Source organism: Lentinus tigrinus, assembly GCF_003813185.1.
Source record: "Lentinus tigrinus ALCF2SS1-7 unplaced genomic scaffold L226scaffold_30, whole genome shotgun sequence".
Lineage (NCBI taxonomy): Eukaryota > Fungi > Basidiomycota > Agaricomycetes > Polyporales > Polyporaceae > Lentinus > Lentinus tigrinus.
Window position 1 is genome coordinate 236,311 of NW_027137939.1, and position 13,119 is coordinate 249,429.

At 55.0% G+C, this 13,119-nt stretch overlaps 5 protein-coding genes across 5 annotated transcripts; 3 read left to right on the top strand and 2 right to left on the bottom strand.

Annotated features, from left to right (window-relative positions):
- Positions 1 to 248: 248 nt before the first annotated feature.
- L226DRAFT_207499 (uncharacterized protein) lies at positions 249 to 1,420 on the bottom strand. Its single transcript, XM_067672877.1, has 3 exons — positions 1,332 to 1,420; positions 508 to 1,277; positions 249 to 431 (listed from the first exon to the last, which is right to left on the bottom strand). Exons 2-3 carry the CDS (start codon positions 1,274 to 1,276, stop codon positions 424 to 426), a joined length of 777 nt encoding a protein of 258 aa, XP_067531900.1. The 5' UTR covers position 1,277; positions 1,332 to 1,420; the 3' UTR covers positions 249 to 423.
- Positions 1,421 to 1,755: 335 nt separating this feature from the next.
- On the bottom strand, positions 1,756 to 2,013 carry L226DRAFT_468927 (uncharacterized protein; the record flags this gene model as incomplete). The annotated part of the gene is made up of 2 exons (XM_067676171.1): positions 1,756 to 1,902; positions 1,960 to 2,013. Coding segments are annotated over 2 exons (201 nt in total), but the record flags the coding sequence as incomplete, so codon positions are not given.
- A 465-nt stretch (positions 2,014 to 2,478) lies between these two features.
- On the top strand, positions 2,479 to 3,426 carry L226DRAFT_468947 (uncharacterized protein; the record flags this gene model as incomplete). The annotated part of the gene is made up of 3 exons (XM_067676173.1): positions 2,479 to 2,543; positions 2,595 to 3,067; positions 3,122 to 3,426. The coding sequence occupies 3 exons, from the start codon at positions 2,479 to 2,481 to the stop codon at positions 3,424 to 3,426; spliced, it is 843 nt and encodes a 280-aa protein (XP_067531902.1).
- A 589-nt stretch (positions 3,427 to 4,015) lies between these two features.
- Positions 4,016 to 7,282, top strand: L226DRAFT_538203 (beta-glucosidase). Its single transcript, XM_067681445.1, has 11 exons — positions 4,016 to 4,218; positions 4,268 to 4,700; positions 4,756 to 4,857; positions 4,910 to 5,008; positions 5,067 to 5,160; positions 5,209 to 5,337; positions 5,408 to 5,585; positions 5,641 to 5,800; positions 5,857 to 6,598; positions 6,652 to 6,728; positions 6,787 to 7,282. The coding sequence occupies exons 1-11, from the start codon at positions 4,059 to 4,061 to the stop codon at positions 7,199 to 7,201; spliced, it is 2,589 nt and encodes an 862-aa protein (XP_067531903.1). The 5' UTR covers positions 4,016 to 4,058; the 3' UTR covers positions 7,202 to 7,282.
- A 1,595-nt stretch (positions 7,283 to 8,877) lies between these two features.
- L226DRAFT_513430 (Aldo/keto reductase) lies at positions 8,878 to 10,719 on the top strand (the record flags this gene model as incomplete). The annotated part of the gene is made up of 14 exons (XM_067678370.1): positions 8,878 to 8,955; positions 9,015 to 9,138; positions 9,197 to 9,233; positions 9,287 to 9,376; positions 9,438 to 9,539; positions 9,597 to 9,663; positions 9,722 to 9,759; positions 9,823 to 9,898; positions 9,961 to 9,975; positions 10,037 to 10,137; positions 10,192 to 10,286; positions 10,340 to 10,387; positions 10,449 to 10,579; positions 10,631 to 10,719. The coding sequence occupies exons 1-14, from the start codon at positions 8,934 to 8,936 to the stop codon at positions 10,717 to 10,719; spliced, it is 1,035 nt and encodes a 344-aa protein (XP_067531904.1). The 5' UTR covers positions 8,878 to 8,933.
- Between the last annotated feature and the right edge of the window lie 2,400 nt (positions 10,720 to 13,119).

Below are 13,119 nucleotides of genomic sequence, written 5' to 3' on the forward strand. Positions count from 1 at the left end.
ACCAAATCCGCCAGGAACCCCTTCTGGTCTTCTCCGTGCACCGTCAGGTCGCACAACCGCGGGAACGTCTGCATGATCCAGAGGACCCCGTCGATGTAGAAGCTAGTTGATGCCCGATTGAAGCAGTAGTGTGGTGATGATGGCAGACTGGAAACCAACCAAGGGGTCGATTACATTGAGTATATGCCAGTATTCCGACACGGTCGCGTATAGTCGCTCAACACCTTGAACACTCCCGCGGAGGTAGCATCGGCCCTGGTCTCCAATGTAGAGCTCCGCTTCGTCGATGGAAGGAAACATCGGGAGACACGACCGGTCGGGCGGGAATGCTCTGTGCACCGCGGAACTCCTCCTCATCCTCCGCATCCTCTTCCGGCTGCGCCTCATAAAGGAGGTCGGTCGTTGCGGGAAAGGAGATGCGTCCTAGGACTCTAAAAATGCGCGATCCGATGTCGACCATGATGAATGTGCGGAGGTTTGGCAATTGCACAGCCGGGTTGTACTTGCCTGAGTCATTTGGATTAAACAAGGGGAGGCATTCGGAGAGCCTGAGAACCTCGAGCGCCGGACACCGCTGCAGGGTGTATAACAGGTCTTCGTTCGCGTATTTGTTGCAGCATGAGGTAAAGGAGGCTCCACAAGTTCTGCGGACAGTAGAAGGAGCGGCGCAGCCCACGGATAGTTCTCGGAGTTGTAGGCCCACGAAGTGGTTTACCAACGTCATGCAGTTGGTCTGGAACGAACGAAGGCGAGATGCTAGGGGGCCGTCCACCTTGGGTGCATTGTCGAAACTGTGCTTTGCACACCAGATGGACAACTTGTCGAGACTGGGGAGTAATATGTCCTCGAATCCATCGCCGAGCGAAGGATAGTCTGGAGAAATGAGGCATAAGGTCGACAGACGAGACAAGTCGTCAACTACTCGTCCGTCCTTCACCAGCCGCACACAGTCGTGGGTCATACCGATCCCGAAGGTAAGTGGAGACGACCTTCGCACAATCTCGGAGATGATGGGTCCATGTTGCTCGTCGTCGGAGGTGAGTACACCGATGACGTCGGGGTCAAGCAGTTTCACCCAGAACTCGGAAACGGCATGTATGATGGAGCGCCATAGCCGACATACGTGGGTGCATGTGATGCTCCGACGGCCGTCTGGCGAGACGCAACGGAAGACGTACATGAGGAGCCTCGGCGGGAAACATGTCGTTGATTGTTGATGAACGAGTTGCGTCTCGTACAGTGGGAGGACGTCCTCGAAGGCGATACAGGTGTTCATGCTATTTGGTACATATCAGGGCGTCTGCATACTATTCTGGGGGCCAGAGACGTACCTCAAAAAGCTTATACGAGTGCGTCGATGACGAGGGAGGAGTGCGAGGGAAAAGTCGTGAGCGAAGTCAAAGATCGTATGGAGCTAAGTAAGAGTTAGCGACTACGATAGACCTGATTCTATTCCGAGCTCCGAGTTTGCGACAATATACGGAATGTCTGGGGGGGGGCCGGTCTGCAGCGTGCGTACACAGTGGATGAGATGAACACGTTGACCATGCCTTCCCCTGGAGACACGGCATGAGCATGTCCTAATGTCTTGAAGATTTTCATGCGCGAGGTAAACGGTGAACGGATGCATAAAAACAATCGCATTGCGGTCCTACTCGGGTGCTGCATCGAGCCCACGTCGACCGCGTAGGTATGAACGGCACCAACGAATAAAACACACCTTCTATCCCTAACCAAATTCCTGAGGCCTGAGTCTCACTGCTCTCTCGCCGGCTTCTGATCCTCTACGACGAGCTTCCATCCGCCATACAGCTGGTTCACAATCGCGCCGCACTTCAACACGGCTTGAAGCTCCTTCGCCCTCTCTCGAGTAGAATGCGACTTGGCTTGGGCAGTATCCTTCTGCATTGCATGAATGTCAACTTCATGTGTGAGGGCATCGTCGACGGTGTCACCTACCTGTATGTCGTGGAACGTATTCGTCCGGCGGACAAAGAAATGACTGAAGTTGTATTATGAGTTGAGCGACTAGGAAGTGCGTAGAGTAGAGTGATAGAAATGCAGTATCTCGGATTGCTTTGCAGCCGGGCTTGCCATGATCCACGACGAGGCCGAGGCCGAGGGGGACGAAGTCGGCGGCGGGGGCGGAGATCGAACCTTGGACCTTCTTCCGATCGGAGTCCATTACTTTTTTGGTCGGCGTTTAGATCCCAAATTTACTTTCTATACTAGGCATTCAAGCCAGACCTAATTCTAATAACAACACTGCTTGATCTCCGACACTTACTAGGCTTCAGTTAGCTCGATTACCTACAGGTTTCTCCTGCCTCCGAATCCGGGTTCTTTCCTCAACTTCGAGCTGGTATACGTACATTCTTTCTCCATCATATCCTGGCGCATTCCTCGTGTCAATTTCCTCTGAAGTAATCTCAATACCTAGACGTGGACTCAGGTACCGGTGTTACAAATCGGTTGAGGATGTCTGTCATCGCCGTTGGCAATTACTGGCCCGGATTAACGGCCATCCAGCGGCTTGTTTGCTTGTGAGCTGTTTGCCTGTAGTTAATGGTTAGCGCGCTAACTATCTGCTACAGCGGTGCATCTTATTGCGATGTTGGATACGACATCCAGTCTCCGCACCCGACATCAGAGAACCCCCTTGGTGTCGACTTCCCCGGGATCACGTACTGCGAACCTGGCAAGCCCAATTGGGTCGGACATCTCGTGCTCCAAGTCAATGCTGGCAGGGATAACACCAACGCTCTCCTCGTATATGACTATGCCATTGGCGGTGACAGAGTAGACGGCGTCGGGCGACAGATACGCGAACAGTTTCTCCCTACCCTGGCACCAAAGCCGAAATGGGCTCCCTGGACATCTAGCGACACCCTCTTCGTGACATGGGTCGGCATTAACGACTGCGCTATGAACACGCGTGTGCTGGATCCGGCGAGTGCGACGCTGAAGAGCATCGACGGACTGTTCGCTGTCCATGAGGAGGTCTACCAAGCAGGCGCCCGCAACTTCTGTTTCGTGGACGTGCCCCCGACCTACAAGTTCCCTAACCGTAAGCGATGATGCCATTTGTGCGCGCCTTCTCTATGCTAACAGATCGCGGCAGGTCCCAAGTCGCACAAAACGGAGTTCACGGTGCTGACATGGAACGCAAAGCTCGGCGACGCCGCTCGTGCCTTCGCTACCGCCCATCCAGATGCGACGGTGCTGATCTGGTCTTCGTGGCACTTGTTCTCGCGAGTTTACAGCGACCCAGAAAGTTTCGGGTTCGGTGAAGAGGACTTGGCGGACGACGAAGGGGGCATCTTCATCGACGGACTCCACCCGACATCCGCAATGCACGCTATTGTTGCAGCGCAGATACTGGACTTTCTATCTGAAGTTCCAACCAAGCCGCAGTCGGATGAATGAGGAGCTTTATTTGAGAACCGGTGAGTCGAGTCCCCCTTTCTGGCGTGAGTACAGTCGCGGCGCAAAACGTCGAGTCCATTTTCCCGAGGTTACGCCGCTTACGGTACGTCTTGCTCGATATGAAGCTCACATGTCCTCGTTTCTAATTGTTATCTGGCGCTGAGCACAGGAGACCTGCCCCCTCTTCTGTGCCCTCTTTTCGTGCCGTGTTCCTGAGAACACCCGGGGGTTTTGAGACGTACCGGGCGTCGCAGCGCAGTTTGGACTGCCTACCGCACTCCCATTTCTAGGTTAAAGATGTTTGCACCATTCTTGCTTGCTCTACACAGTACAACATTGTGGAACACCTTTGACTTCAGCGCGTTTATAGAATGAGCTGTTTCATGCGCGAAGTCTGGCCGTGAGCCGGGGTGTGCAGCTGAGGTGGCGGGTGACTGGTTAATCAGTCGGCTACACCTCCAACCGCGGGTCTAAGAGCTAGAAGAGAGTCTCCGGAAAAACCTCGGAACTGCCCCACGGGGTACTATGTTCCTCCCCCACACAGTATAAGAACTCGAACGCTTCGCGCGAACCCACCCTTCCTCCATCCCTTCTACTGCACTCGTGCACTCAGGGGTGTATACTCACAAACCATGCGTCCTTCAGACTTTGCAAAGGCGTCCATCCCTGATGTGGTCGAGCAGTTGACTACTGACGAGGCTATCCTGCTCACCGCGGGTGTTGGCTTCTGGCACACACACGCTGTCCCTCGTCTCGGTATCCCGGCTATCAAGGTCACCGACGGCCCCAATGGTACGTGTATTCCCCCGTATAGTGTGGAATTGGTGTTCAGTTCTCGTAGGTGCTCGCGGTAACTACTTCTTCATGAGCACACCGGCGAAGTGCCTGCCGAGCGCAACCGCAATGGCGGCGACCTTCGACACCGCACTCATCGAGCGTGTCAGCCGCGAGCTCCTCGCGGAAGAGGTGAAGCTCAAAGCCGCGTCCGTCCTCCTCGGCCCGACGTGCAACATCCAGCGGAACCCGCTCGGGGGACGCTCGTTCGAGTCGTACTCCGAGGACCCCCATCTGTCGGGCATGATTGCGGCGGCGTACTGCAAGGGCATCCAGGAGGGCGGAATCGGGGCGTGCATCAAGCACTTTGTCGGGAACGACAAGGAGAACGACCGGTTTGGGTATGACTCGACTATGACGGAGCGTGCGTTGAGGGAGATCTACCTCATGCCGTTCATGCTCGCGGAGAAGTACGCCAAACCCTGGGCGTTCATGACTGCGTATGTGCTTGCCTCTGATCATGATTGGTGGTTGCTGACATGTTCTCTTACACAGATACAACCGGGTGAACGGAACGCACGTCTCGGAGAACCCCCACATCATCCGCGACATCCTCCGCAACGAGTGGAGGAGCAATGCGACGGTCATGAGTGACTGGTAAGCCCACCCTTTAAGTGCTTTACCGACTCGGTCGTTCATCCACCTTCAGGTTCGGTGTATATTCGATTGATCACGCGATCAACGCTGGCCTCGACCTTGAGATGCCCGGAACGAACAAGTGGCGTACCCTCAACCTCATGAATCGCTCGTAATCGTCCTACTCGCCCTCATACTTCTGCCTCTATTGACACAGGTGTTGTACACAGTATCGAGAGCAGGAAGATTACAAAGCGTACTGTGAAGGAACGCGCAGCGAAGGTTCTTGAGCTTGTCCAGAGGTGTGCTGCCGCCGCTCCCGAGGTACAAATCTCGCGACCCCATCAAATCTTGTCACTGATCATTGCACAGGTCCTCGACGGCGACCTCGTAGAGAAGACTGGGGACCGCCAGAGCGGAAGGGAACTCATGACTAAGGTTGCCAGCGAGTCTATCGTTCTCCTGAAGAACGAGGGTGCCCTTCTTCCGTTGAAGCCCAAGGTCAGTGACGCGGAGTAATCTCGTATCGTGTCCTACCATTCGCCCGTGTGCTGATGTCCTGGTGACATAGGAGCAAGGTTTGAAGAAGATCACCATAGTTGGCGGGAATGCGAAGGCGACCGTGCTGAGTGGTGGTGGATCTGCCGCACTCAAGCCGAGCTTCTTCGTGACGCCATACGAAGGCATTGTCTCCGCCCTCGGCGATGTGGCCCCCGACGTCGAGATCACGTACTCTGAGGGTTCACGATGTATGTTATTCATGTTCCCTTTGTATACCGGCAGTCGCTCACTGTTCTACCGCAGCCTACATGCAGATGCCGACTCTCGAGAACGAGATTCTCACTGAGGACGGTCAGCCCGGCTGGATGGGCTACTTCTACTCGCACCAGGACGACGATAGCATGACCCCACTGGATGCTGTTACGGCGACTCGCCACATCGACGAGACGCGTATCTTCCTTAGGTTCGTTGCATGATGTCTGCTCTTCTCGCTTTCGCCAACACATGCCCTCCGAGCAGCGTCGACTACCCCAAGGAACTCACGAAGCGCTTCACCCTCCGCCTGCGCGGCGTTCTCAAGCCCAGGGAGAAGGACACGGACTTCGAGTTCGGCCTCATGTCTGCGGGCCGGGCGAAGCTCTTCATCGACGACCAGCTCGTCATCGACAACTGGACGAAGCAGACGCGCGGGCAGGGCTTCTTCAACTGCGGATCCACGGAGGAGCACGGGGTGTTCAAGCTCAAGGCCGGCGTCAAGCACAAGGTCTTCATCGAGTTCTGTAACGTGCGCGCGCCTGCGGACGACGACCCGGTCGAGGCGATCATGGACGCCAACGGGGGTGTTCGGCTGGGCGGCGCGGAGGTACAACACCCCGACGAGCTCATGGCTACCGCGGTGAAGCTCGCTGAGGAGGCCGATGCGGTCATCGCCGTCGTCGGGCTGAACGCAGATTGGGAGACGGAGGGGTACGATAGGAGTACGCTTGCCCTTCCGGGAAGGACGGACGAGCTTGTGCGCAAGGTCGCGGCGGCGAACAAGCGCACGATCGTCGTGACGCAGAGCGGGTCGAGTATTACGATGCCGTGGGCGGACGAGGTGCCTGCCATCGTGCATGCGTGGTACTTGGGCAACGCGACTGGCGACGCTATCGGCCAGGTGCTGTCGGGCAAGGTCAACCCGAGCGGACGGCTGTCACTGTCGTTCCCGAAGCGGTTGGAGGATGTGCCCAGCCATGGCCACTTCCATCACGAGCACGGCAAAGTGAGATTCATAGCCCCGCGCTTCATTTTCCTAGTTGACAGTCATCTGTGTAGCTATGGTACGGGGAGGACCTCTTCGTGGGCTACAAACATTACCACCACCGCGGCATCGAGCCGCAGTGGCACTTCGGGTGCGCTTTCGCTACTCGTGGTTACCATACTCGTGGCTGACACTAACCACCATGGTAGTCACGGTCTCTCGTACACGACGTTCGAGCACTCGGACCTATCCATCTCTGAGCCGAAGATCGCGAACGGCGACGTCAGCGTCACCGCGTCTGTCAAGGTCACGAACACCGGCAGCATCCCGGGCACGGAAGTCGTGCAGCTCTATGTCTCTCTACCCACGACCTCGGAGCTCACGCACCCGCCACTGATGCTCAAGGCTTTCGCGAAGGCTTTCGACCTCGCCCCGGGCAAGAGCGTGACCGTGAATCTCGCGCTGGACAAGTACGCGGTATCGTACTGGGAGGACCGCATTGCGCGTTGGGTCGTCGAAGATGGGGTGTACCGCATCCAGGTGGGTAGTAGCAGCGCTCCGGCGGCGCTGAAGCTGTCTGGATCGTTCAAGATCCCGAAGAGGTTCGAGTGGAATGGCCTGTGATAGCAGGATAGCACCACATCATGTATATTAGTTGCAGACTTTCCATGTCGTGTATAACTACGGCTCGTTTCTGACCTGTCTTCACCTTGTTATACGTCAAAAAGGCTCCGTAACGATTTCGGATCTCGTTCGTCGCTAAAAGTTATGTGTGAAGCGGCGACAGAGCTGCGGTAGGTAGTCTACAGGATACCACGGGAACGGCCGACGCCGAAGGCTGGACAAACGCCCCGGTCACATGCTCTGCGCACTATAGTCGGAAGTATCAGGATGGCCAACCAGGAACGGTGACATCGAAGAAGTGGGGAAGTGCAGCCCAATATATGTGGTCTCCTGTATACGATTCCTCGAGGGAGTTGCGGCACGTTACGCATATCCCTGCCAGTGGACCAGTGGCACATATCTCTCGCACCGTTCGCAGGCCACTCGCATCCGATAGTTTGAACGATTCGTCAATGACACTGACGTACGGGGTCCGCCTGCAACGGGCAGCAACGGGGCATGCGGGAGAAGGTACTTCAAGGTAGAGGTTGGTCAGAAGTCCGGCGGCCAGCTTAACCGCTAAGAGTTTGCCGGTGATAACCGCGGCGTGGTCTCTGGGTAATAATTCCGAGAGGACCAACGTGCCACTTCGTGGGTGTTGCCCCGAATGAAGTGCGCTCGTAAGGCCGCAACACTGCAGAAATGCTGTCGGTAGGATGGAAGGTATGTCCGTCAAGCGTGCGAGCTGAACGGCCGTGACTGCGTCGTGAGGACCGGTGGAGGAAATACAGCGAGCGCGATTATCGGTGTCTCTCCATGCCTCGAGCGTGGTTGGATAGAACTTCCTCAGCCGGGATAGGGCCGGATCGAGAACTCCGGGAACGTCGTACTTATGGCCCATGCGGATGAGCGACGCCACGACGTCGAAGGGGACCGAAATAACTTTCTTACTCACTTTCTGCCGCAGCACAAGACTAGGAGGAAGTGGCGCATGTCTTCGGAAGTGTCGGACACCCGGACGACTTCACAGCCATCCACAAGATCAGAAGTATGAGAGGAGGGTAGTGCAAGAATGTCGCGAAAGACCTCGGAGTGCTGAGCTAAAATGCTTTTGTGAACGCGAAAGGCCACGTTCTCTGCGATGACGACGATGTTGCCATCAGACAACCGCACTTTGTCGTCTAAGTCTTTGATTAGGTCCGACTGGGTGATCGAGGCGTGTTGGGATTCTCCTGCGGTGGATCCTCTCATATCCATGTAAATGCTAAATTCCAAGTCTTGAAACGTCTAATGAGTGCTTCCAGAGGATCCGCGTAAGAGGAGGAGGGAAAAATACAGAGGTTGGGCGATCGCGAGATCTTAGTTCAAGTGGCGAAGGCGCGCGTGCTGTCACATGCACATGACCTGTGACCGTGCTCTGCAGTGACTGCCAGCAAGTTGCGGTCGATCTCCGCTCTCCGTACTATTTGCATTCACCGCGTCCAGGAAGAATCCTGAGTGACGGGCCATGTTGAACTATGATGGTTTGCCACTGCCCAGTCGACGACATACGGTAAGCATGCCGTTGTTGTCCCATTCAATTTGATTATCCGATCGGGTCACCGTCATGGTTCACGGCTTGATCCCGCTCGCCTATACATTGTCATATATAACCCATGATGCATGCATCCACTACTGAGTACTGACTCTAGGCCGCACACAGATTCAGATTTACGACCACATTAGTATCTCTCCCTCAACACATCGCTAGCAGATGGCCCCAGTCATGCAGTACGGTAAGCATCTAAAGTACCTGTTCGTTGCAATGCAGCTTCGGCTCACGTTATACGTACAGTCCGCCTCGGTAACTCGGGACTGAAGGTGTCCCGCATTATCCTCGGATGTATGTCCTACGGGGATCCCCAGTGGCAGAGCTGGGTTCTCCCTGAGGAGGAAGCTCTCAAGCACATCAAGTTTGCGTACGCACTCCCAGTTCCCATTCCCCAGCATATCACGCTTAAGCGGTGTTGCCTCTAGCTATGACCATGGCATTCAGACCTTTGACACTGCGAACGTACGTCGCTTGCTACGAAACGTGCCACTCTACTTTACTGAATACCACCACAGTCGTACTCGAATGGTCTCTCCGAGACGATCCTCGGTAATGCAATTCAGAGATACAGCCTACCTCGGGAAGAACTCGTCATCATGACTAAAGTACGAGTGTAGCGAGCTGTTGTATACCCCCACCCAGAATACTGATCACATCACTGTACAGGTCTCTACTCCCGTGATGCCTGAGACGGGAATCGACTTCTATGCCACGGGCAAGCGTCCAGAAGACTTCGGCGTTATCAACCAGTACGGCTTGAACCGCAAGGTCAGTCCGTCGCCGCAGTTTCCGAACGTACGGGGCTTACGCTGATGCCATCCGTAGCACATCTTCGATTCCGTGAAGGCGAGCTTGAAACGCCTCCAGATCGACTACATCGACGTCCTTCAATGTCCGCCATCTCTCCCTTGTTACTCATAAGCTAGGTTTCAGCTGACTGTGCTCGTCAGGCCATCGCTTCGACTACTCGACGCCCATTGAAGAGACAGTGAGTGGCGCCAAGTCTTGCACATTTATCGTAACCCGTCTCACTGAGAGATATATGTCTTAGATGCAAGCTCTCCACGATGTCGTGAAGGCGGGATACGTCCGTTACCTTGGCATGAGCTCCTGCTACGCTTACCAGTGTACGTCTCCCGGACTTGCTCCGTAAAGTGCAGGATAACTCACGAGTCACGCGCATTCTCAGTTCATCAGATGCAGAGTGCGTTGGCACTGTAATTCTACGCCGCCAAGCGGCCGCTGATGGATTGAACTATGCACAGGCTACGCCATCAATAACAAGCTCACGCCGTTCATCTCCATGCAGAACCACTATAGTCTCTTGTACCGGGAGGAGGAGCGCGAGATGTTCCCGACGCTCAAGGTATGCTATGAAGTGGTGATGAGAAGACCCTCTCACTCATTCCCTTCTCTCCAGGTCTTCGGCGTTGGCGCAACACCATGGTCTCCGCTTGCTCGAGGACTCCTCACCCGGCCTCCGAGTACCGAGTCAAAACGAGGAGGAGCTGATAGGTATATTTTCGTGGCACTCGTTATATACCCAAGGCCTTACCGCAGACGGATAGGCTTATTGCATGGTACCAGAACGATGCGACCACGAAGATCATCTCCAGGTACGTTTTCCCGAGCATAGTCGTCTGCGGAAACTGTTCTGACTTGGCATCGCACATACAGAGTCCAGGAAGTCGCTGAAAAGAAGGGCACGAGCATGGCGCAAATTGCCGTCGCGTGGATGCTCTCCAAGGATGGTGTCTCCGCTCCGATCATTGGCTCGACCAACCTGAAGAACCTCGAGGATATCATTGGTGAGCACGCGATCTCCCTGGTGTTGTTCTCGTATAGCAATTGACTTCAAGCAGGCGCTCTTGATGTTAAGCTCACTGCAGACGAGATCAAGTATCTGGAAGAGCCATACCAGCCGTTGAAGGTGATGGGTCATTACTGAGCTGTAATTGATATCGATAACTCAGTACTAGTATACCACTATACCTGAAACCATGGTATCTGCCTCGAGTACTTGAGAACTGAGGGTTGCAGCAGACTAGGGCGTGAGCCCCATAGGACGAGTAGGTACCCCAACGGTTTCTGAATTTCGCCTTGGCGAGACATGGGGCCAACGTCACCATCGTCGTAAGTGGCTTCGCTACTTTCCTATTGTCCCGGTACTCACTCTCTCCCGCGATATGCATAGTTGAACGGGTGAAGCAGAGTCAAAACTGCGAGCCAATTGAGCGGATCCGTGGTCACGCTCCCGCATGCTATCGCACGGAGATTAATGTGGGGCACCTTGTTAGAAGCTGGCAACACAGTCAGCAGATGAACCAACATGTAGTGAGTACGCAGGACCTCTCGACAAGCGAGAGTGTCGCCACATATAAGGGTCCTCAGTCGTCTGCGGGATGACGAGTACTCCGACTTAGGCAAACCAGAGGGGGCTCAATCGCAAGGTATGCGACTCGCCTGAGTCGAGCTGTTCACTCCCAGGTCATCACACGCTTGATGTCGCAGCATATATTCGAATCCGTGAAAGCCAGTCTCAAGCGTCTCCAGCTCGACTACATCGACCTACTGCAATGTAAGAGGAGTCTCCTACTGCTCGCAGAGGGTACGCCATGCTCATATATCGCCGTCTCTCAGGCCACCACTTCGACTATGACACGCCCATCGAAGAGACGTGAGTATAGTCATGCCTTCATCTGCTGTAAGTAAGGAATGTAACTCTCATTGAATCTATCAATAGATACACGCGCTGCATGACGTTGTCAACTTGGCGGGGTACGTGCGATACGTTGGGATGAGCTCCTGCTGGGCGTACCGATGTGAGTCTCTGCTCTATCGTGCTTGCATGACCCGCTCGTCTCAGTGCTTCCGATCTAGTCCATGCAATGCAAAGTGCGTATGATGCGATCCATCTCAGTCGCATGCGGAGACTGACCCTACTCTTCAGACTACGCGATCACCCACAACCTCACACCGTTCATCTCCATGCAAAACCAGTACAGTTTGCTCTACCGCGAAGACGAGCGCGAGATGTTCCCGACCCTCAAGGTACGGCCGGTCTCTATCGTGTTTCGGAACAATCGCGCTCATGGAACGTCCATTCGGATTATGGCGTCAACTCGATTCCATGGTCTCCGCTACTAGTAGGACGTGGACTGTTGACGCGGCCCGCCAACGAGGCGACACTCCGGAGCTTACCTGCACCGATTCAAGATCCCTTTCATTGTGAGCCCCACCAGCAATTCCGCTGCGGCTCCGCATGTGCACCTATGCTTGGTCGCGATGGCCAGCGACGTACAAGAGCCAGACACGCACGCCGCTCGCGGTCTTAGCGCCGGGCCTCTCTTTCCTTTCAACCACCATCTACGGTCCTCTGTAACAGTCGCCAACGCAGCCTTCAAGCCTAACGCACTGGACAATGCTTCCGTTTGCTTTGTCCTGAAGAGATGTTGTCACGACGACAATGACATGTTCGGTATTGACATCGAGTGCTACCGCCTCGCCGCGCGCTCCGAGTCGCTGAGACCAGCGCAGCCTTGAGCCTGATGGCCGGTCGATGCATGCTATCGGTTTGTGCAATGTCTGTGCAGCTTTTAGTAGCGCGTACCTATTTCCGACGCTGTTACACTCTCTCGCGGCCCGGGCTTGGCGACTCGGTCATGGCGACGGCTGGCACCCGGCCTATGCATATGAACTCGTATATAAGAGTAACATCCCACACTGTTTTCTGTCTTCTCTGACGGACACGCCCGTTGTACTTGGTATGTAATCTAACAATGAGCTCACAATTTTAGCCGCCTGTTGCCCAACCTTCGCCCTATCAGGAATCGCCTATGTCTTCCCTGCCTCCCCTCTTTTGCCCTATCGCCCGGGGAGGGATCCACCGCTTGCCTACTGAGATCCTGATGATGGTATTTACCGTTCATCAGGGGAATTACGTTGGTGGGTGGTGGCCATGCTTCCTGCTATCGTGGGTCTGCTCTCGATGGCGTAGCGTCGTCCTTCACATGCTGGAGCTTTGGGCAATTGCTTTTCGCGGTGTCTTCAGTCGCCATATTCGGAGTCTTGATGAAAGGGGCCGGGAACTGATCCAACTGTGCCTTTCCCGATCAGCTTCTAGTCCCCTTGCTTGGGATGTTTCAGACGACCCTGTACCACAGACCATGTGGGACATGATCAACCCTCACCTCGGAAGGATCACTCATCTATGTATCTTTATCCCGGAGAAAGAATTTCACTCCACGCATCGACTCATCGGTTCGAGTATGGCCAACCTGGAGTCTCTCTTCCTTTGTCGGAAGACAGATTGGAACGCTATCACAAACTCACCGGCGCAAGGGAGCCT

Bases quoted from the DNA above. Each gene is read 5' to 3' on its own strand.
- L226DRAFT_207499 (XM_067672877.1), bottom strand. From the start codon at position 1,276: ATGAACACCTGTATCGCCTTCGAGGACGTCCTCCCACTGTACGAGACG.
- L226DRAFT_538203 (XM_067681445.1), top strand. From the start codon at position 4,059: ATGCGTCCTTCAGACTTTGCAAAGGCGTCCATCCCTGATGTGGTCGAG. The intron at 5,801-5,856 runs GTTCGTTGCATG...CCCTCCGAGCAG, and splicing joins GAGACGCGTATCTTCCTTAG to CGTCGACTACCCCAAGGAAC. The intron at 6,729-6,786 runs GTGCGCTTTCGC...CCACCATGGTAG, and splicing joins GAGCCGCAGTGGCACTTCGG to TCACGGTCTCTCGTACACGA.